At 44.8% G+C, this 22,886-nt stretch overlaps 1 protein-coding gene, 1 long non-coding RNA gene and 1 other non-coding gene across 3 annotated transcripts; 2 read left to right on the forward strand and 1 right to left on the reverse strand.

The window, feature by feature from the left end:
• Positions 1–713: 713 nt before the first annotated feature.
• On the reverse strand, positions 714–2,107 carry LOC119054188 (uncharacterized). The gene is made up of 2 exons (XR_005083461.2): positions 2,006–2,107; positions 714–1,821 (listed from the first exon to the last, which is right to left on the reverse strand). It is a non-coding gene; the product is annotated as an uncharacterized LOC119054188 (long non-coding RNA).
• A 115-nt stretch (positions 2,108–2,222) lies between these two features.
• On the forward strand, positions 2,223–5,046 carry TMEM107 (transmembrane protein 107). Its single transcript, XM_037164984.2, has 5 exons — positions 2,223–2,497; positions 2,663–2,730; positions 2,830–2,930; positions 3,651–3,747; positions 3,940–5,046. Exons 1-5 carry the CDS (start codon positions 2,411–2,413, stop codon positions 4,007–4,009), a joined length of 423 nt encoding a protein of 140 aa, XP_037020879.1. The 5' UTR covers positions 2,223–2,410; the 3' UTR covers positions 4,010–5,046.
• LOC119063601 (U8 small nucleolar RNA) lies at positions 4,582–4,718 on the forward strand. The gene has a single exon (XR_005085212.2). It is a non-coding gene; the product is annotated as a U8 small nucleolar RNA (small nucleolar RNA).
• Positions 5,047–22,886: the final 17,840 nt, after the last annotated feature.

The raw sequence follows: 22,886 nt of genomic DNA on the forward strand, positions 1-22,886 counted from the left end.
AGTAAATGAATGGATCAAAAAATTGTGGTACATATACACAATGGAATTCCATGCTGCAGAAAGGAAGAAGGAGCTCCTACCCTTTGCGGCAACATGGATGGAACTGGAGAGCATTATACTGAGTGAAGTAAGCCAGGTGTTGAGGGACAAATACCAGATGATCTCACCTTTAACAGGAAGCTAAACAATAAAACAAACAAGCAAGCAAAATAAAAACAAAGACACTGAAATGGAGAAGGTGGGGGGGGGGGACGACAGCAACCAGAGGGGAGAGGGGAGGGAATTTCAGGGGAAAAAGGGGAGGGATTTAGAGGAGCTAGTAAAAAAAGACATGTGGACAACAGCTAAGGGGGGTGGAAATGGGAGGGAGGTGGGGAGCATGGAGCAGGGGGGGGGGGCTGGGAAGGGAGTAAAAGGCAGAAAACTGTACTTGAAAAATAATTAAATAAAAAAATTTAAAAATAAGATTTTATTTATTTTTAGAGGGGAAGGGAGGAAGAAAGAGGGGGAAAGAAACATCAATGTGTGGTTGCCTCTCATGCACCCCCTACTGGGGACCTGGCCTGCAACCCAGGTATGTGCCCTGACTGGGAAGGGAACCAGCCATCCTTTGGTTCACAAGCTGGCACTCAGTCCACTGAGCCACACCAGCCATGGCAGAATATGTGGGTTCTTGACTTCATGCAGGAAAGATTTCACAACATGAGTCCAGGTGATTTTGAGAGTACATTTATTAAAGCTAGGGACAGTTAAACAAAGGAAAGGCTTAAGATAGAAGAGGTAAGGTTACTGTAACAGGAGTTGTATGGACTCAGGAAAGGAAATTACAGAGGCAAAAGTAAAGTCCTTAGAAATAGGTTAGCCCTGGATGAGCTGTTGCTGCCCGCTGCTCCCCTGATTGCAAGTCTAGTGGGGTCCCTTAGAGTGTAGGGGCAGAAAGTGCACCCCTGAGGGAAAGAGAGAGACAGAGTGCACAGGGCCCAGAGTTTTAGGGGGGAGCATCTCAACAAGATATTAGCTTTCCAGGTGTGTTCTTTAATATGCTGATGCATCAAAATGAGGTTATAGGGAAGTTTGGGATCATTCTCTGGTCAGCTACACTGCTTTACTTTTATCTTGGATTTGTCTGGCTTTAATTGAGCATTTTTGTTATTTCCCTAAATTTTTCCATCCTGGGGTTTAGCTGGCACTAATGACATCAACTGGGTCTCTGGTCTCTATCTCCCAAATCTAGGTGATTCAAGCTACTTACTCTTCGGTTGAGGAAGAGAGGTATAAACTATATGCCCCTAAGGTCCTTGGTTAGGGAAGATAAAACCTTGCAATGTATTAGCAATCTGTTAATTGCTCGGCCTTGTTTAATTATTTTGTCTTCGATTCCTTCATTCCTCTTGCCAGGAAATTCTCCTAACTTCTTACTATCCTGCTTCATCCACACCTCAAGGAACTAAAGAAACAGGGGTAGAATCTAGGTAGTCACCTGCTCCTTGCCTCCCAGGGGCTCTGGGTACTATTTCCTTACTCCACTCGTCCCTCTTTTCTAGGTGGCGTCTACTTTCTTACCAAAACACATCTCTCTTCCACATTCTAATTCAAGATAGCTGGCCATTTTTCTGCCCTCTGCAAATCTCTCACCAAACTGAGTGAAGTTGTCGTGGGAGTCTGGAGGTGGGATGGGGACTAGAATCAGGAAGGTCCAGGTCTCGGGTCCTCGTACAACCAGAGGCTCCGTTGATAATAAGCGGCAGCCGGACCAAGTAGGGATATCCACCTCTCCATGTTGGGTTCCCCTCCTCTCGTCTGGCCCAGGACAGTGGGGAGCTAGAGGGATAGGGAGGAGGGAAGGAGAGAGAGTGTCCGTGCCTGGGCATGGCGTTGCCCTAAGTCCGGCCAGGCGAAGACAGAGCAACTCTTACGCGGAGGGTCATTCTGGGCAACACAGCGGGAGCTGGGGATAGAGGGCCGGGCCGTTCCCAGCGTGGGCAACGGGGAGAATGGAATGTACCCGGCTAGTGCAGGGTGGGCTTCGGTTCTACGGATCTTGATTAGACTCGGCGGAGCCGGGCCCGGCCGCGAGGAGAAGGCTCCTGTGGTCCACCTGTTGGGACTCGACCCCCCCCCCCCCACCGCCCCACAACACACACGCGCGCACGCGCGCAGGCCCGATTTCCGCTCTCCAGGTGGCTCACTGCGGCTCGAAAATGTACTGGTCTCGCGAGATTTGCAAAGATTGTTCCCAGCGCGCCCTTATGCGGTTGCCAAGGCAACTGGACTGAGCCCGAGTCGGCGGGAAAGAGGCGGGCGAATTTTTGCCTGCTGTCCTGAGGGACTTCAGAAGTAGCCATCCCTGAGCTTCTAGCCCTAGAAACCACGGCCTCTGCTCCAGGCGGTGCCCCTGCCTCTAGGGGCCATGGGCCGGATCTCAGCACTCGTGCCCTCTCGTTTTCTGACGCTCCTGGCGCATCTAGTGGTCGTCATCACCTTATTCTGGTCCCGGGTAAGACCAACGACCACCTTCTTCGCGTCCGCATTCCCACTTTGAGGTGTTCCCAGGCCAACCCCCCTAGTTCCCCAGGACCTGACCCAGTCGGGCCCTCCCATCCCCCGCCTCCTTCCCCTCTTTCACTTTTCTTTCTTTCTTTCTGCTCGGCTTGCTCTCCAGGACAGCAACATCCAGGCCTGCCTGCCTCTCACGTTTACCCCCGAGGAGTATGAGAAACAGGACATTCAGTGAGCATTTGGGGCGGGGTGGTCAGAATTAAGTAGTAGTGGGAGCGGAGGGCTCTTAGAAGTCCAGAAGGCCTGAACCAACTCCCCTCCTCTCTGCAGTCTGGTGGCAGCGCTCTCTGTCACCCTGGGCCTCTTTGCAGTGGAGCTGACCGGCTTCTTCTCAGGAGTTTCCATGTTCAACAGTACCCAGAGCCTCCTCTGTATCCTTTCTGCCTGCGCCCCTTTCCCATAATGCCCATTTCCGTTACGACTCCCTTCAGCCACTCTGGGAGGAACACAATAGTGTCTGCCCTTGAAGGCAAACAATCTTTGCTCCATTTAAAAGATCATAGGCAATGCAGATTTAATATAATCTGAGATCATTTGTTAAACTCCTGCTATGCACTGAAGATCTCCAATGGGATAAAACAGCGTTTTACCTTGAGAAGGAAGCAGACCCCGTAATTCAGTGTGATAAGCACTGTACTATAGGAGTGTGTGAAGATAGAGTACTGTGGGAACTCAGAAAAGACAGAGGACGTGAGGAAAATTAATCAGGGAAGACTTGACAATTGAATTGTGGACGAAGAGCACCAGGGTGCTGGAGGCTAATTCCAACAGAATGTTTCAAGTCACTGTGAGCATTCTTGTGTGGCCTGGGGTAGATGGGAAGCCTGTTCCTACCTCATCTGAAGGGTCCAGGCTGGCCCCTCGATATGGGATGGATGTAGCCTGGGATCCAGCTGTGCAGGCTCGGCTCCGGCCTGTACTCACAAGGCTATTCTAAAACTCATAAGACAGAGCTGCTGACTCTGGCCTTTGCAATTGTCAAGGGAGCAAGAAGTGAACCTGATTGCAGATGCCAGCCCCACCACTGGCTTTTTCTGGCACATACTACCTATCCATCCTAAGGCTTTCCTTGACTCAGGTGCGTTCCCAAGCCATCGGGGCTCACTGTAGTGCATCTGTGGCCCTTTCCTTTTTCATATTTGAACGTTGGGAGTGCACCATGTACTGGTACATTTTTGTCTTCTGCAGGTACAGTAATATCCAATGTTTGGGGATGGGGAGGAAGGTTTACCCCAAATCTCAAGGTTTCCCCCACCCCAGTGAAGCTCCTGAAGTCTTTTGAAATCCTGCCCCGCATATATTTTGGGAGTGGATCTCTCGTTTGGGGATTTGGGTGTTTTTATTGGAAGGGACCCTAAACTGACTACCTGCCTTCCACAGTGCTCTCCCAGCTGTCACTGAAGTGGCATTATTCATCAGCGTCTTTGGGCTGAAAAAGAAACCTTTCTGATTACTTTCATGGGAACATAGGAAGAAAGAATGGAGGAGCAGGGGACCATTCACCTTTCCTGGAAGGAGGAAACCCCTCTAAAACTGCATTTGGTGGAGGATTTTAGTGTTAATTATTTGTCAAGTCTGGGATTATACGAGTTTTATTTAGTGTTTTGTAATGAAATCAATTTTAGAGTAACATCAAAACTTATAAAATTTAAGGGGAGAATTGGGGTAGTCAAACTACTAAAGAAACGGAAGGCTGTTTTCCAGCCTTGCAGACTGTATCGCTTTTATTTTGGTTATTACGGTAAAAGTCTGGCGGAAGGCAGTGGGCGGAGATAAGTAAATAATGGCGCTGAAGGTTAGGGCTGCATGCTCGTGAATGGAGCATTCTGGGAGGAATTATTATATCCCTTCTGCAGCCAAATGGGGAAGAAAAACATCTGTTTTTGAAAGATCTGCAAATAAATGCAGCAACAGAAAAGGAAGAATCTAATTTTGGATAGGTCAGCGTACACGTTGTTTACTCACCCTATTTGAAAGCGGAATGCTTTTCAGGGAGTCCGGAATGTCTTACACTAGCAAGTATCGTCAGGTAGGATAATCCTTACCTGTTTCTCCTTTACGGAGAACAGATATGAAAATGATGATTGGAGTTCGCATGATTCGTGATTAACGACTCTGCGTAATCAGGACTTGCAACACCCTGATTGCTCCTATCTGATTCTCCCTGGCGATCAGTAAACTTTTTTTCTTTCTTGATAACGGGTTCTTAATAGTAGAAGTTGGTCTATTTGGGCTTTATATATAGCTAGGTTTAGTGTCAGTTATGGCTTTGGGACTTAGCTCATTTATTAATGAGTGGTATTGCTTTTTTGGGAGTCGCTTCAACTTGTAGAGAATGTCGGAGTTTTCTTTTCCCTTTTTTTCTTCAATTGTTAGGAAGTTCTAGATGTTTACATGTTTTTTAATTTTGAAAGTTGAGGGAATCGAAGAGTTGTTTTGTGTACCTTCGGTCGATCTTCTATAAAATAATCGTTAATGTTGGTTGGACGTGGTGTCACAAGTGGTTTATTGTCAAGTCTATCTTAATATGGTAAGAAGGACCTCCTATTCTGGGGATGGGGAGGGCCCGTGGTCGTTGGATTTGCCACCCAGAAGCTTGGCAAACTTGTTCACAGGGGCGACCACCTCTGCATCTTTGCCTGCTTAACACATGGCAATGTTTAAAAGTTATTAAAACATATAAGCTATTAAGTATTATACATACAAACTACAAGAGTCTGAAGTTCTAGCTTGTCACAGGATGGATGTTCTCAGAGTCATGTTTCCAGGTGTAGTTGTATATTGGGAAGGGGGAACCCAGTCCATTCTAAATCACCTAAAGGCAACCAAGGAGATGCTTTCGGCTGTAGCTTCTCAGGTAATGTCTCACACATAAAACTTTTCCCTGACCATGTATTTCTTCTCCTGGTAGCCTTTCATCCTTGAGCATTCATTCTATAAATACTTACTGAGCACTCACTATGTACAAGGCACTGTGGTAGTTACTAAGTGAACAGATAGGAACATGACCCATACTCAGCCTTGGCCATCGGAGAAACAATTCCCTATACTTCCAGAGTAATTTAATAGCAACTTGTGATAAGTGCTACAAGAGACTTACACATGCTATGGAGTAGTATTTGTCCAAGATAGGAAAAGCGTTGCTTCTACAAGAGCAATTAGAGTAAGGTCCTGAGTGTGGCCAGAGCAGAGACAGGGGAGCAGATTGTGAGGAAAGGCAAGGGAGGTGAACATTGCTGGCAGTGGTTAGAGGCTTGACTAGGAAAATCATATCCCACTCCAGTCTAGCTTTCACCCCCACCCAGGGGTGTGTTCTAGTGATTTGTGAAAGCTAACTTTGTCTGACAGAAATTTTGTAAACCAGTTGTCAAATGCAACGACCAGAAATTATGTAAACTTACAATTAAATAAATTATATTAAAAAACCAGTAATAAATACTCAAAATTCATTACTTTCTGTTCACTTAACATTTTATTATTATACACACTCTTAGGGTTATTTAAATTTATTGTGTCTGTATGGTAGAGATACTATATAATGTTATACTACTGTGTATCTGTTCTGCATTCAGACATTTAGTTCATAGTTTGAAATTGGACTTGGTGGCAGTATTTCACATCATAGAAATGGGCAAACACAACATATATTTTGTTGATTGTGTAGATTTAAGAAGGTAATGGAGAAAATGTTAATAATGCAGATTCTGTTTAGAAGTTTCATGTCTGTAACTGTTACATTGTGAATAGCACAAAAAATGGAGGAAATGTTCTCCTTGGATTTGTAAACTATTATCAGATTTGTCCAGTGTTTTCTCACATTCAGATTGAGTTTATGCATTTTGGACAAGAGTACCAAAGTCACTCAAACCATTGAGTAACCAGAGGTTTCAACATATCTTCATTGTTTCACTGTTTGTCTTACTCGAAAATGTGAATAAACATATCTACCAATATTCATGTTGGAACTACACCTGTGATTAGGATAACAACTCCATTTATGAAATCATGGATGCAAGAGTGAAATTTATTATTTAAAAATACGGTATGTTTTATTATTTGTATATTTTGTGTTACATACTTTTATATCAGTAAAATTTATAATAAGCTTAAGTACGTACATAAATGGATACATTTTTGGAGAGCTGGTTGCTAAACATTTATCACATTCCTGCCCCTACCAGCCTAAGAAACTGTTCATCATCAATGGCTCCCTTGTTCCCAAAACCAGAGGTCACTTCTCAGACTTTAGCTTGGTCTCCTTTCATCATATAATGTTGGCCACTCTTACCTGTAAAAAATTTTTCCTCTAATGGCTTCTGAGAAGTGGTTCCCCTAGTTTATCTCCTGCTATTCTGGCTGCTGCTTCTCAGACTCATCTGATGAATACTGAGTGAGGGCCTACAGTGTACCAGTCACTGGGGACATACTGCTGAGTTGTCTCCTTTGCTTGACCCTTAAATGTTGGTGGTCACTACTTCTTGGGTGACTTCATCCACTTCTTGTCTTCAAGCACCAATCAGATGCTGCTGGTTTCCGAGTCTTGGCTTTCTTATGTGAACTCTATCCCAGGGCAAAGGCTATGGGAGCAAGCTGTGGAGCCAATCCTAGGTTCAAAGCGCCCCCTCTACCCTTCTTGGCTGTGTGATCAGCAACACACTTAACCTTTCTGTTCCTCAATTTGCACATCCACTCCAGAAGTAGCCACTACAAGCACTTCAACTATTTGCTTCTTATTTCAATACCAAAGGTTTTGCCAATTAGCATCAGAAATAGGTTTCCATTTTATTGTGAAATTAGTGGCTTGTTAGTCAGCATAAGCCAGTCACAAAAAGAGAAATACTACTTGGTTGCACTTACATGTGGTACCAAAGGTAATCAAATTCATACAGACATAAAGTAGGATGGTGGTTGCCAGGGGCTGGGGGAAGGAGGGGATGGAGACGCACTGTTTAAGGGGTAGTGAGTTTCAGTTTTGCAAGAAGAAAAGAGTTCTGGAGATCGGTTGCCCAATAATGTGAATGTACTTAATGCTACTGCACTGTACACTTACGGTAAATGTTGTCATGTATTTTTTACTTTAATTTTACAAATAGATAATTAAAAAATAAAAATATCAGTGGCAAAAAGTGGTATTAGTCAATAAAGAACTGATTAACCATCTAAGGAAAATATGGTGTACTGGTAATACTTTACAGAAATGTTAGATGGATCAAATATTACAGTATAAAAAATAAAACCATAAACTCCAAGAAATCTTGACATTCTTAACCTTTTATTTTGAATAACTTTAGACCTACACAAAAACTGCAAAAATGGTACAGAGTTCCTAATACACCCTTTACCCAGCTCTCCAAACATTAACATCTTGCATAGTCATGATATAATTATTGAAATCAGCAAGTCAGTATTGATACAATGCTATTAACTAATCTACAAGTCTTATTTAAATTTTGCCAGTTTTCAACTAATGCCCTCTTTGTCATTCAGGACCTAACCCACGGTTTCACATTGGATTTAGTTGCATGTCTCCTTAGCCTTTTCCAATCTGAGACAGTTCCTCGGTCTTTTTTTTTTCCCCTTGACACACTTGATGAAGGCTGGTGAGTTATTTTGTAGAACGTCCCTCTGTTTGGATTTGTCCGGTGTTTTTTCATGCTTACACTGAGGTTATATATTTTGGTCAATAATACCACAGAAGTAGTTTGGAATAGGGGAGACATTTCTAAGTATGATAACAAAACACAGAAGTCAAAAAAGAGAAGACATACATTTAAATATACATTTGATAACATCTACAAAAAGTGATTTGGTGATATCCCTCAAAATCAATAAAAAATCACAAATACCCATGCCCTTTGACCTAGGGTTTTTATTTCTAGGAATTAGTCCCACACATTTGCATATAGGTAAAATGGGAACGTGTACATTAGTTTTGGTAGCTTTGCTTGTATAGGCGAAAGATTGGAAACGATCTAAATGTCAGCAAGGGATTGGTTAAATTATGTTACAGTGTAATACTATGCAGCCACAAAAAAGGCAAACTTTACACACTTTATGGAATGAACTCCCAAGTTATATGACTAAAGTAAGGCACAGAAGAGTCAATAACAGTTTGATTCCCTTTGTGTAAAGCAGTGGAAGTCTGTGTACACAGAACATCTCTGGAAGGAGGCACCAGGGGACTGGGAGGACTGGTTGTGGAGGGGCAGAAGCTGAGTGGCTGGGATACAGGGTTGGAGAGAGACTGTCTCCATATACTCTTAGGAATTTTTGGAATTTAAACTACAGACATTTAAAAAACATACAAACTATGGTATTTAGACTTTTTAAAATTTGTCTTTAGAGGGGAAGGGAAGGAGAGAGGGAAAGAAATATCAATGTATGGTTGCCTTTTATGTGTTCCCCGCTGGGAACTGGCCTGCAACCCAGGCATGTGCCCTGACTGGGAATCGAACCGAGATCCTTTAGTTTGCAGGCCCATGCTCAGTCTACTGAGCTATTCCAGCCAAGGCCAAACTATGGTATTTTAAAAGCCAGCAGCTACTTCTGTTCTGTTTGGAAATAAAGCTAAGCCAGAGGCCGGCACAGCCAGAAAAGGAGAAACAGATCCCTGCCGACATCATGTGAGCACCAGGCTGTTCCCAGTTACAGTGTGTGAGCCCGCAGATTCTTTTCGGCTTAAATATATTTGAGCTGACCATGCAGAAACTTCATGTCTTTCTTTTTTTTTTTCTTTGAAGATTTTACTTATTTTTAGAGAGAGGGGAAAGGAGGGAGAAAGAGAAGAAGAGAAACATCAATGTGTGGTTGCCTCTCGCACTTCCCACTGGGAACTTGGCCCGTAACCCAGGCATGTGCCCTGACTGGGAATTGAACCAGAGACACTTTGGTTCACAGGCCAGCACTCAATCCACTGAGCCACACCAGACAGGGCATGAAACTTCATTTCTTTAATATGGCCGTTTTTACTCTCTGTCCCTCCATTGCTTCCCTTAAGCATTAGGCCCTTAGAACATCAGATTCTGGTCATCATCAAACTAAGAACAAAGCTTGACCACAGAAACAGAGTTTCCTTCAAGCTAAAGAAACATCTTGATTTCAGTTATTTCAATCCTCAGGCCCATGAAAGTGCAAACCACACCCTCCTCAACCAGACAGAACAATGCCATGGTTGGCATCAGGACCTGATACAATGGTCAGCTACTCCCTACACTGGCCTCAACCAGTCAGCTGAGCCCATGACCCCAACTCCCTTAGCTCCCAGGATTAATGACTTTTCCCCTCATAACCCATCTCCTGGAAGCCATCAGGAGCAGTCTTTGAGCATGAGCTCACCTGTGACTCCAGTTGTGGTGCCATTTCCCTAAAAAAAAACCCTTTACTTTCTTGGCTGCAAACCCCTATTCATGTTTGATTGGGTTTTGATGCATGCAGGTAAACAGAGACATTTAGTCCAGTAATACTGTGTTGGCAAGTGTCTTTATTATGTCCATTAAAGATCTCATGATGTTTTCTCTTCAGCCTTATTGAGGTAAAATTGACACAGTGTTTTAATAATTCCTCATGTGTTATTGCAATTCTTGATGCCAGGAGAATGCCTAGCTTTGTGGAATGAAAGAGCCCTCATTTAACAAGTGAGGGAAATGAGGCCCAAGGAGAAAGTCATTTGCTTCAGGACATCACACAGACAGGGAGAACTTGGACTAGAACCCAAGTCTCCTGTCTATCAGACCAAATCAGCTGACTCATTATTACAAGAGTTTATTGAGCACTCACTATTAGTAGGCTCTGGCCTTGGCAGGTGATATGGAGGGAAATAAGGAAAATATGGCTTCTTGCCAAACTCACTGTCTAGAGGAGCTTGTTAACACCAGTGAATCTCTAATGAATGGAGAGTGAGGGTTTGGGACCAGGGGGTGTTCCCATCTCCTAGTTCCAGAAGACTGACCTACTTGTGTCTTGTCTTGCCCACACAGGGCTCTGGCATGTGGCTCCTCCACTGCACACACCCACACTACTCTGCTTCCCAGTGGCCTCAAGTGCTGGTCTGTCTTGTTCTGCTGCAGTGACAGCAACTGGCTCCCTAGTCAAACAGGTAGCAAGTGATCAGAGCTTCACCAGTCTAATCGGGGCTGTCCCCACAGGAACACTGGACAACAGGCCCTGCCCAAACCCATCCTCCCTGAACAGGTACCTGGGAGTCCACTATTTAGCCAACCTTAAAAAAAAAAAAATCAAGGCATTTCTCTAAGCTTAGGTTTCTTCTAATTTAAAATCAAGATTATACCTCTCTCATAGGACTGAGGGTTGACTGATCATGGCAGGTATTTACAACAACATTCCTGAGAACAGTTGTAATAGAAAACATACAAACAAGAAAAACCTGGAAACAAGCTAAAAGCCTTGTCCTTGAGGGACTAAATAAACTGTGGTAAGACTTCCGGTTAAACGTGGAAGATTGGCCATGAACATTTATCTTCTCTCCTTTCCAAAGGTTAAATAACAGGAGAGGAGTCAGAGAGGTGTAAATCTATAAGGACTGAGAGACCAGGAGAGAAGACAGCAGCAAAGGATTTCAACAGGGTTTTAGAGGCTGGACAGCAGCCAAAGTGTGACAGACCAAGCAGGGCAGAGGGCATCAGGAGGACACGATGCCTGAATGTCCTATAAGTCCCCAGATTCTGGGTCTGGCCTGGCTAAACACAAGGGTGGCTGAGAGTCTGTACAGTGATGAAACCCCTGGGGCTCCTTCACCTTTCACATCTGAGTCATACCACTCCTCCTTCCACCCACTCATTTTAGAGGAGTATTTGAAGTTGGGGACACCAGGTCTAGCAGAGCTGAGGATTGAAGCTAGATATAGAAGCCCCGACCCTACTCCAGATCCATGCCCCCATCAAGGGCAGGGGATGGAGAATGGAAGATACTATTCTCTCAAAAAAGAGAATAGCCCCAGAGGAAGCTTGTCACCTATCAACATTTGGGAGTCTATGTGAAAAGGCTTCCTCTGTCCTACAGCAAAACTGATGACCAGCAAAGTCCCCTCCCTCTATACACACACTTACAAGGCTTCCAGTCATCCTCTTGAAGGCTCCCTATTAAATATGAAGGGAGAGCCACAGACCAGCAGACTTTGGAGGAAAGCCTCTAAAAGGAACGAGAGACACTCCCATCTGTACACAGTAGTTTTTAAAAAGCCAATCAAACAAATCTGGAAGAGACAGCGATACCAGGGAACAAAAAGAAAAAACAAACAAACCCCCCTATAATTAGAAAGTAAAAAAGAAATGGAAGGGGCAATTCATTATATGTAGTCTGTTACTATTTGTATTTTTTTAAAAAGTATCTACAAATATTTACAAGACTGGAGACAGCAGCTGTGTCAGGCAGGGTTCCTGGGCATCTTGGAGCCAGGATCCACTGAACATTCCTTTTGTAACTTTTGAATTTTGATTGTTATCTATTGCCTAGTTTAAAATCTAATAATATTGATCTCATATCTTCCCACAAACACATTAAAATTACAACTAAACTACAGTCCAACCATCACTGAGAACTGCCTGAACTCTAGCTGAATAGAAGTCCTACAACTAAGGGTATAAAGACGCCATGCTGAGACTGGTAGGAGAGAGCGAGACTAGGAAAGGGCTGGCTCCTCACCCACATGTAATGGTTGAAAACGGGGAGGGGTATCCTAGCTGTGGAGTGGAGGTCTTCTCTGAGGAGCAAGGGGTTCCAGCCCTATACCGGGATCTCCATCCCAGGGTTCCAGTGCCGGGAAGAGAAGTCCCTGTAAGTTCTGGTGTGACAACCAGCTGGGGTTATGGCTGAATGAACCAGAGGGCTGCTGTAGTCCCAGGCATTCCTGGCAGAGGGCCCCACAAACAGACTCACTCCAGCTCACTAGCTCTGAGTTCCAGCATTGGGCAGCAGTTTGAAAGTTGCCAAGGGCATACAGGGAGAAACTGAACTGTCTGGCATCAGAATGAGGGGTGGTGGGGGCGGCAGCTTTCTTCCAGAGAGAAGTGCTGGCAGAAGCCATTGTTTCTTTGCTGAGCCCTCCCCCTGCAGGTGCAGGTGGGCACCATATCTGAGCCTCTGTCAACCTTACATAGTTTACCCTACCCTAGTGATTGCCAGTGACCCTGCCCCATCGAACTTGTGGGCCCACCCAAGCTGTTTCCAGGGGCTTTTCCATAAAAGTGTCCTTTTTGTCTCATGCTTCTGACTGTCCCCCAAATCTCTCAAACAAGCAACTTCTGGCCTTGGCATGGCCTGTACCTCTTGCTAAGTGGCCCAGGCCCCAGCAGTAGTTGGTCTTGGTTCACAGTTTGGCTTCTCCTGGGCGCCTCCAAGCCCAGCACAAGTAGCAGCTGCCTGCAGGTTGCTCTGTAGTGCATGCAGGGTGGCTGAGTGGCCCCAGGCAGGGCACAGGTGGCAGCTGATCTTGGCCTGTACCTCCAGGAGGCCCTAGAGTCAGTGCACCTAGTGGACAGCTTCAGATTATGCTAAAACGTCTCCATGAGCAACACACTCAAGGAGTGGATTCAGTGGGCACCAAAGTCCCACTGAAGGGAATCCTGCTCCATGGAGTTGGCCCCTGAGCAGCAGATCTTCCACATGGTCACACCTAATCCTCACAGTCAATTGGCCTGGGGATAAATCCCTCCCATTGATGTGCCAACAGCAATCAAGGCTCAACTACAACAGCAGGGTGCACACAATCCACATGGGAAGGAACACACTTGGAGCACCCAGCTCAGGTGACCAGGGAGGCAGTGCCACTGGGCCATACAGGACATCTTCTATATAATGCCACTCTACCAAGACCAGATCTGGAGATATACCAGCTCTAACTAATACATTGAAAGAAGCACAGAGAGGCAGCCAAATGAGGCGACAAAGAAACATGTTCCAAATGAAAGAAAACTCCAGAAAAAAACTAAACAATGGAGCTATGCAATCCACCAGATTCAGAGTTCAAAACACTGGTTATCAGGATGCTCAATGAACTTAGTGGAAGAGTAAATGAACTTTGTGAGAGCTTCAACAAAGAGATAGGAAACCTCAAAATTGAGATACAGACCATTAAAAAGAACCAGTCAGAAATGGAGACTATAATAACTGAAATGAAGAATACATTAAAAGGAATCAACAATAGACTAGATGAAGTAGAGGATCAAATAGGCAAGTTGAAAGATAAAAAAGCAGAAAACACCTAATTAGGACTGCGAAAAGAAAAAAGAATAAAAAAAACACACACACACACAAGAAGTTTATGGAGTCTCTGGGACAACTTCAAGAGGACCAACATTTGCATCATGGGGATGCCCAAAGGAGAAGAGAGAGCAAGAAACTGAAAACCTATTTGAGCCCTGGCTACTATGGATCAGTGGATTGAGTGCCAGCCTGTGAACTAAAAGCTCACCAGTTTGATTCCTAGTCAGGGCATATGCCTGCGTTGTGGGCCAGGTCCCCAGTTTAGGATGTCTGATGTTTCTCTCCTTCTCTTTCTCCTTCACTTCCCCCTCTATAAAAAATAAATAAAAATCTGCCCTGCTGGTGTGGCTCAGTAGACTGAGTGCTGGCCTGTGAACCAAAGGGTTGCTGGTTCAATTCCCAGTCAGGGCACATGCCTGGGTTGTAGGCCAGGTCCCCAGTGGGAAGTGTGAGAGGCAACCACACATTGATGTTTCTCTCCTTCTCTTTCTCCTTTCCTTCCCTGCTCTCTAAAAATAAATTTAAAAGTCTTTTAAAAATAAATAAATAAAAATCTTTAAAAACCCCCAGCAAAGTCATATTAAAAAAACATTTTGAAAAAATAATAATGTAATACCTGGTGAAAAAAATAGACATACAAGTCCAGGAAGCACAAGAGAGTCCCAAACAAGATGAACCCAAAAGAGGCCCACACCAAGACATGTCATAATTGAAATGTCAAAGGTGAGAATCTTAAAAGCAGCAAGAGAAAAGCAGTTAGTTAGCTACAAGGGAGCTCCCATAAGACTGTCAGTTGATTTCTCAACAGAAACTTTGCAGGCCAGAAGTGACTGGCATGAAATATACAAAGTAATAAAAAGCAAGGACCTACAACCAAGAGTACTCTATCTAGCAAAGCCATCATTTATAATCAAAGGACAAATAGGACTTCCAGCAAAGATGGAGGCGTAGGTGGACACCCTGTGCCTCCTCACGCAACCAAGTTTAAAGACAACAAAGTTTTAGTAACAAAAACACAACCAAAACACAGAAAATTGAACTGTATGGAAGTCCGACGACAACAAACCATTCAGCCAGACCAGTAAGAGGGGTAGAGTCAGTGGCTGGCAATTAGGGTCATGCAGGAAAAAGCAGCTGGACCAGACCAACCCAGGCGCGCAGGCGGCAGTTGGCAGATCCCAGGTGTGGGGCGGAAATGGGTGGACCCAGTGGGGGCCCAAGGTGGCTGACTGACCGCGGTCACACATTCACACTCAGATGAACCAGGTGAAGGAGTGAGCAGTGAGACAGACTGTGCAGGCTAGGGCCCCAGCAATGGGAATTAAAGCCTAAAAGCACCAAATGGAAAAAGTTTCACGGTTGAGGTACTGGGAAGAAACTCCCAGGCTCACAGAGAGTTTATTGGAGAGAACCAAAGGGTCCTGGAGGGTGCACAAGCCCACACACCTGGGAACTAGAACCAGAAGGGCCCAATTTGCTTGTGGGAAGCTGCAGAGGGGACAGAAATCAGAGAGAGGGGAACAAGCACCCTTGCCCCTCTCTGACCCCGCCCCCACATACAGCATCACAACCCAGCAACTGAGTTGTCCCGTCCTGGGAAACACCTAGGGCTCTGCCCCTCACACCTAACAGGCATGAAAAGACCAAAACATTATGGTTCAAACAGAAAAAGAGCTCAAAGCCCCAGAGCCAGTAAATCTAAGCAACCAAGAGATAGCTAACCTTTCAGATGCACAGTTCAAAACACTGGTGATCAAGATGCTCACAGAACTGGTTGATTTTAGTCGCAAATTAGAGGAACAAATGAAGGCTAAACTAATGGAAATGAAGGGAAATGCACAGGAAACCAATAGTGATGGAAAGGAAACTGGGACTCAAATCAAGGGAGTGGACCAGAAGGAAGAAAAAAATGATCAAACAGAAAAGAATGAAGAAACAAGAATTCAAAAAAATGAGGACAGGCTTAGTAACCTTCAGGACGTCTTTAAATGTTCCAACATCCGAATTATAGGGGTACCAGCAGGGGAAGAGGAAGAGCAACAAGTGGAAAACTTATTTGAACAAATAATAAAGGAGAACTTCCCCAATCTGGCAAAGGAAATAGACTTCCAGGAAAACCAGGAAGCTCAGAGAGTCCCAAAGAACTTGGACCCAAGAAGGAACACACCAAGGCACATCAGAATTACATTAGCCAAGATTAAAGAGGAGAGAATCCTAGAAGCAGCAAGAGATAAGGGGATAGTCACCTACAAAGGAGTTCCCATCAGACTGTCAGCTGATTTCTCAAAAGAGACCTTACAAGAAGGGGCTGGAAAGAAGTATTCCAAGTCATGAAATCCAAAGACCTACAACCAAGACTGCTCTATCCAGCAAAGCTTTCATTTAGAATGGAAGGACAGATAAAGTGCTTCTCAGATAAGGTCAAGTTCAAGGAGTTCATCATCACCAAGCCCTTATTATATGAAATGTTAAAGGGACTTACCTAAGAAAAAGAAGATAAAAAAGATCAACAGTGAAAGGACAGCAAACTCACAATTAACAACCACAGCTAAAACAAAAGCAAACTAAGAGGACAGCTAGATCAGGAGCAGAACCATAGAAATGGAGATCACATGGAGGGTTAGCAACAGGGGAGTGGGAGAAGGAGAAGGAGGGAGAAGGTACAGAGAATACGTAGCATAGATGGTAGGTGGAAAATAGAGGAGAGGGCAAGAATAGTATGGGAAATATAGAATCTAAAGAACTTGAGACAGGTGGACATAAACTAAAGGGGGGAATAGTAGGGGAGGGGGTGTGCAGGGTGGAGGGGAATGAAGGGGGGGAATAGGAAAACTGTAATGGCATAATCAATAAAATAGATATATTTTTAAAAAGGACAAATAAAGAACTTTCCAGATAAGAAAAAGCTAAAGGAGTTCAACAACACTAAATGAGTACTACAAGAAATGTTAAAGGGTCTACTTTAAGAAAAAGATTAGAAAATGTAAACAAAAGGCAATAAATACATTATCTATAAATAATTAAATGTTCCAATCAAAAGACAGAAGGTGGCTGAATGGATAATAAAATAAGATCCTTCCTTACATAAGAGACTTATTTCAGATGGAATGACCCAGACCCTTTTCATCCCAACTTCTCAGAAAGTAAAGGGATGGGAAAAGATACTTCATGAAAATAAAAACAATAACAAAATAGACAAAATAGAACTTTTAAAACAAAGGTTATATGACAAGAAAAACAAAAGGACCCAGAAATCTCATTTCTGGGTGGAACTACTGCAAAGAAACCTTAAATACTAAATCAAAAAAGACATATGAACCCATATGTTCATTTTGGTATTATTTACAATGGTTAAGACATGAAAGCAACCTAAGTGTCCATCAATAGATGAGTGAATAAAAAACAAATGGTGCATATATACAATAGGATATGATTCAGTCATAAAAAAAGAATCAAATCTTGCCCTGGATGGTATAGCTCAGTGGATTGAGCATGGGCTGCGAATCACAAGGTTGCCGGTTAGATTCCCAGTCAGGGCACATGCCTGGGTTGTGGGCCAGGTCCCCGGTGGGGGACATGTGAGAGGCAACCACACATTAATGTTTCTCTTTCTCCCTCCCTTCCCCTCTCTCTAAAAAAAGAAATAAAATCTAAAAAAAACCCCTCAAATCTTGCCATTACAACAACATGGATAGGCCTAAAGGGTATTGTGCTGAGTGATATAAATCAGACAGAAAAAGACAAATGCCACATGATTCCACTTATGGGTGAAATCTAAAAAATAAAATAAACAAGTAGGACAGAAACAGACTCATAGATAGAGAGCATTTTGACAACTGCCCAGTGGGAGGAGGGTTGAAGAATGAATGGTGAAATGGTGAAGGGATTAAGAAGTATAAATTGGTAGTTTCAAGAGTCATGGGAATGTAAGGTACAACATAGGGAATATAGTCAATAATACTGTAATATCTGTGTGTGGTGCCCTGGCTGGTGTGGCTCAGTGGGTTGAGTGTCGGCCTGTGAACCACAAGGTTGCTGGTTAGATTCCCAGTCAGGGTACATACCTGGGTTGCTGGCTGGGTGTCCAGTTGTAGGCGTGTGAGAGGCAACCAGTCAATGTGTCTCTCACACATCGATGTTTTCTCCCTCTCTTTCTCCCTCCCTTTCCCTCTCTCTAGAAATAAATAAAACCTTGAAAAAAAAAACAAACTGTGGCCCTGGCTGGTGTGGCTCAGCAGATTGAGTGCCAGCCTGCGAATCAAGGGTCACATGCCTGTGTTGCAGGCCAGGTCCCCAGTTGGGGGCGTACGAGAGGCAACCATACATTGATGTTTCACTCCCTTTCATTCTCCCTCCCTTCTCCTCTCTAAAAAAAATAAATTAAATCTTTTTTTAAAAAGCAGCAAAATGAACTTATCACACCTTACTATGAACAGTATCATATAGCTATTTAAAAAAAATAAAAAACTGTGTATGATATTAGATGAGTGATAGATCTATTGGGGTGATCACTTCATAAGTTATATAAATGTCTAATCACTGGGTTATACACCTGAAATTAATATAATATTACATATTAATTATAATTGAAAAATTTAAATTACAAATAAATAAAATCTAATGTTAAATTTAAAAATATTAACCTCAGTGAGATGAGGGAGATATTGTATTTTGGAAATTAAAAAAATAGATAAATATAACAAAACTTTTTTTTCCAAGAAGGGAGGCTACACTGGAACCTTCCAGAAAGTAAACAAAAATACAAATGAGTTGGGGGTGACCAAAGGAACTTTATGTGTAATGTTTTAATATTTTGCAAGGAGAATGCAGTCAGTCACATCATTTGTGTATTTAAAAACCTGAGCACATGTGGCAATCCCTGTAAAGCCCCTGGTACACAGTAGGTCCCTGGTAGTTTCTCTTCCTTCCAGGAGCCCAGGGCTTGGCAGGCAGCCCCAGATCCTTCCCGACTGGCTCAGCCAGAGGTCACAAGTTTTGAGCAGCTAATTGGATGGTGGTGGTGCTAGCCCCTGGGTCTGTATTCCAAGCAGCACTCCCAAGGGCATGCTTCATTTTTCCTAATTAGGAGGCCTTGATTTATAAGCTATGATGAGGGACACACAAGGTCTCTGAAATTAATTAAGGCTTTGGTCTTGTTTGACTCATGTGGATGGAGGAAGTCCATGAATCTGTAGAAATGACCAAGCCCCCTTTCATCCCAACTTCTCAGCCAGTGTGTTAAAACAGGCAAAAATAAAAAATGAAAAACTTTATTAAAGTGCTTACATTGGAATCACCAGAGGTACTTGTCAGAAGTATGCTTGGGCCCTGTTGTAGACCGCTCTGCCTGGTTTTAAGAATTATATCTCGACCTCTTGTGGCTAAGGGTGAGAGACAACCTTTGGAATGCCAGTGCAGGAGACAAAGCCTGCCTCTGGTAGCAAACGTTACCTCAGTTTCCTCTCCCTGCCCCCAAAGCTTGGTGAGAAGTCAATGATGGGTAAGACCCCTCACTGCGGGAGGCAACCTAAGCCAGATTCGATCACTTGGGAGGCCTTCATGGAAGGACTGGGGGGGGGGGTGGTTTGCAACAAAGAGCAGTGGACTCTCACCCCCCTGGTGATACAGGGTGCAGCGGCGGGGGGGTGGGGGGCAAAAAAAGATTTGGAATGGTGTCTAGAATTCAAAGCGTATAGGAATATTGGAGAGACATATAAGATGTCCTCACACACACCCCCAGGGGGAAGAGACAAATAGAGCCAGGGCCATTGAGAGCTATTTTGCATAGCAACAGTTTTGCAGCTAACCTCTGGAATGATTATTTAACATATCTCTGACCTTTAACTGGTTTCATAGATATGTTAAATAGCTGTGGCCAAGTTTTGAGCCAGGGAGAAGGGAGTGGCTTCTTCCCAGAAGGTAACTAGGGGCTGTGCCCCTGAGTGAGGGCCTGCTTGAGAGCTTGGAAAAGACTGGCTCCGGGAAATGAAGGGTCCCTGCTTGGCCAGATGAAGAGAGAGCCACGCAGTTGGGGGCAGAGTGAGGACCCCTGCAGTCATGTAAGAGAGCCACGCGGTTTCAGCAGAGTGAGGACCCCCTCTTGGTGAGGTGAAAGAGGGAGCCATGTGGTTTTGGCAGAGTGCGGACCCCCTCTTTCCCAGGTGAAAGGGAAAACCACGCAGCTTTGCCAGAATGGAGATTCCTGCAGCCAGGTGAAGAAGAAAGCCACATGCTTTTGGTGGAGTGCGAACCCCTGCAGCTTTGGTAGAAGAGGCCCTCTCGGCTTTGGGATGCCCCCTCTGGCCGCGTGGCCTAGAAAGCAAGAGAGACTTTGACTGGAACTGGGTACAAAGAACTCTTGCCAGTGGACCGTGAGAGGGTACCACAGTACTTTGGATTAACTCGAGATCCTGCACAGTGACACAGCTGACGGTGCCAGCGGCCTGAAAAACAGACGTGTGCTCTTTTCCTGATTTACTGTACCCAGAGTTGGGACAGTGGGAGAAGCGGGAGCTGTGTGGGTGTAGGTGGATACCCTAAAGGACTTTAGTATTTTAGTGGAGGCATTAAGCCTAAATAGCATTAAATAAACATTTTGTTTCCTTTTCACAAATCTCTGGCATTGAGAGATGTCATTCCAATTGGTGGCGGACAGGAGAACCCAGTAGATATTAGTATTTTGTCCTTGGGAGGGGCCCCTGTTGTATAGCAGTTTTTGGCATCCCTAGGTAGGCCAAATATTGTATTGCCCCTCCCTCGGACCTCTTGTTCGGTAACACCAGCTTTGACATAGCCCGAGTCCCCATGTTCTCTGGGAGAGTGCTTCTTGCCTCTAATCCCCTTAAACCTGAATACCTGTTGGGGAGGGGTACAGCTCCTTGCCTTCCTAAAGTGTGTCCTGGGGAAAAATCTGGCATCACAAAGACTTGCTGATAAACCTGTGAAATCTGCTCTGCTAAGAGCACTTTCATTCATATAAGGGTCCGAGAGGAAATAAGTATGACTCCCAAAGTTTCTACAACTCTCTTCCTGACAGACACTGACTCAGACTAAGCCCTCAGATTTCTTTGAAATGTCATCTACTGTTTGATTCTTGCCGCCCTGTATTCTTTCATATTAGAACCCAATAAAAGGCTATGGAGCAGGGGGGCTTGGGGCCTTTTTGTCCTTGGAGGAACTGGCCGCAGCTGGCCATTGTCTCCCCCGAGAAACTGGTCACTGCCCACTTCTCCTCCCCAAGCAGATCCCATCATGACTCAACTACATGCATTTTTGTCTGTGGCACTCGGGGGGACTCGAGAGAAAGTTGCCCCCACAGGGCCCCCTCCTTCATCCTTTGAATAAGCGTTGGGAGTGGGCCCTGAGATTCAGCTAACAGCCCCTGAAGAAGGTGAATATAGAAGCCAGCTCTCAGTTATACAATTATCTCATTTTTCTTTAGTTCAACTCACCCTTATTTGGGTTTCCATTCTACCTGCTCGAAGAAAACATCCTCTTATTCATTTTCAGGTAAGCTCTGTCATCCCGCCTTTCCCCCTGCCGTCTCTACCATTGATCCAAATTTGGGCAGTTCCTTAACACCACAGCACAGGATGCAGGGGAGGGGCTGCTCACTGAGAGTCCTCTCTCTGAGATAAATCGTCCCAGTTCCTGACTTCATGGATCACACATGCCCTCACTTCTATGTCGCTGCTGTTCCTCCCCCCCGCCCCCCCCCAGGATCCAATAGCTCGATAGCAATTTGCCAGCTTTCCAAGCCACACACTTCAGGAAATTTATTTCGCATTCTGTCCTTTCCATGTACTGGACTCCGCCATGGGTGGAAATGGGAATCATTCCTAAACCACTAACATCATGACGAGTCCTCCACTAGTTTCTCTACAGCTGGTGCAGGGACGATATTGGGGCAGGGTTGGAGGGGGTGCTCTGCCTATTTGTACCTCCTTCCACCCTTCCCTTAGACAAAGATACAGTGGCTTTTGAACTAAAAAGTGTAGAATTAGCTATCACTGTTCTCTGGTTAGAGAGTAGAGTAGTCTTGAGGCCAAAACACAAGAGCTAACACCCCACAGCAGAATCTAAGGCCATCATGGAAGCTGCTCTTTTCTTTTTCACATAGGCTGAGCCATCAGACATTGTGTATCCCTGCACAAGGACTGGGGAAGTGGCTGCTCCTCAGAGGAGGATGGAGTTGAGAGCATCTTATCTGAGATCTGCTGAGTCCCCACACCCAATACATAGGCTCCCTGCTCACTCACCTCACCCAGACAGCTAGGAAATGACACCTCTGGTGACACAGGAGTCCCCAGGCTTCTGTTAGAAGGGGATGGGATGCTGCATGAGGAAGGTTCTCAAACCTGGAGGGTCTGGAAAGCCTGGGTGGGAGAGGGAAGAAGCTGGCTCCTGTTTGTCTCAGAGACAAAGACCACCAGCATCCCCTCTCCCCTTCTAGGGACACAGCGAGGACCCCCACTGGGGCTCCCCTAAGAGGCCTCCTTCATCACCTGAAACTTGCCTTCACCCACACCACCAGATAGGCAGTTCATGTGTCCCTACTTCTCTTAGTTGAGGTGCCAGGCCTGCTGGGAATGAGCTGGGTGGGTATGTACAGCTGGTGGGTCTGTTAATAAAACCTAAGGAGAGATCAATCAGGGATGGAAGGGGCCATGGATAATCTTCTCCACCAAGTTCCAGATCAAGCCATGTAACAAATATACATTTCCTGCCTACACAGATAATGTATTTTAAGCCCAGAGACAGGGCTGGAACTATCCAAGGTCATATCTATGAGGCCAATATGCATGTAAAGTATAAACCTTGTAACCTGGGTACTACAGGCACCCCCTTTGCCTGTTATTCTCTTTTCATCAAAACAACAAACAAAACAAAACAAAGGCTGTAGGGCCTGGGGAAAAAGGCTGATGCCTCTCCTTGAAGCCAGGGTAGATGACCCAACTCTGGGCCAGAGCTAGGCTTTAGCCAGTCCGCAGCCATCACGTAAATGAAGCAGCCCCACCGCGAGGACGCCTCATACCCTCCTCCCTGGGGTTCTAAGCTTGCCTTACCTCAGTCGGGCCTAGCCTGCCAAGCACCCCTGGTCTGAACTC

The sequence above is a fragment of the Artibeus jamaicensis genome, unplaced genomic scaffold, assembly GCF_021234435.1.
Source record: "Artibeus jamaicensis isolate MK-2021 breed Jamaican fruit bat unplaced genomic scaffold, CSHL_Jam_final contig_781, whole genome shotgun sequence".
NCBI classification, from domain to species: domain Eukaryota; kingdom Metazoa; phylum Chordata; class Mammalia; order Chiroptera; family Phyllostomidae; genus Artibeus; species Artibeus jamaicensis.

Coding starts and splice junctions, on each gene's coding strand:
- TMEM107 (XM_037164984.2), top strand. CDS start 2,411: ATGGGCCGGATCTCAGCACTCGTGCCCTCTCGTTTTCTGACGCTCCTG. Junction 2,931..3,650: donor CAGTACCCAGAGCCTCCTCT/GTATCCTTTCTG, acceptor TGCGTTCCCAAG/CCATCGGGGCTCACTGTAGT. Junction 3,748..3,939: donor TACATTTTTGTCTTCTGCAG/GTACAGTAATAT, acceptor TGCCTTCCACAG/TGCTCTCCCAGCTGTCACTG.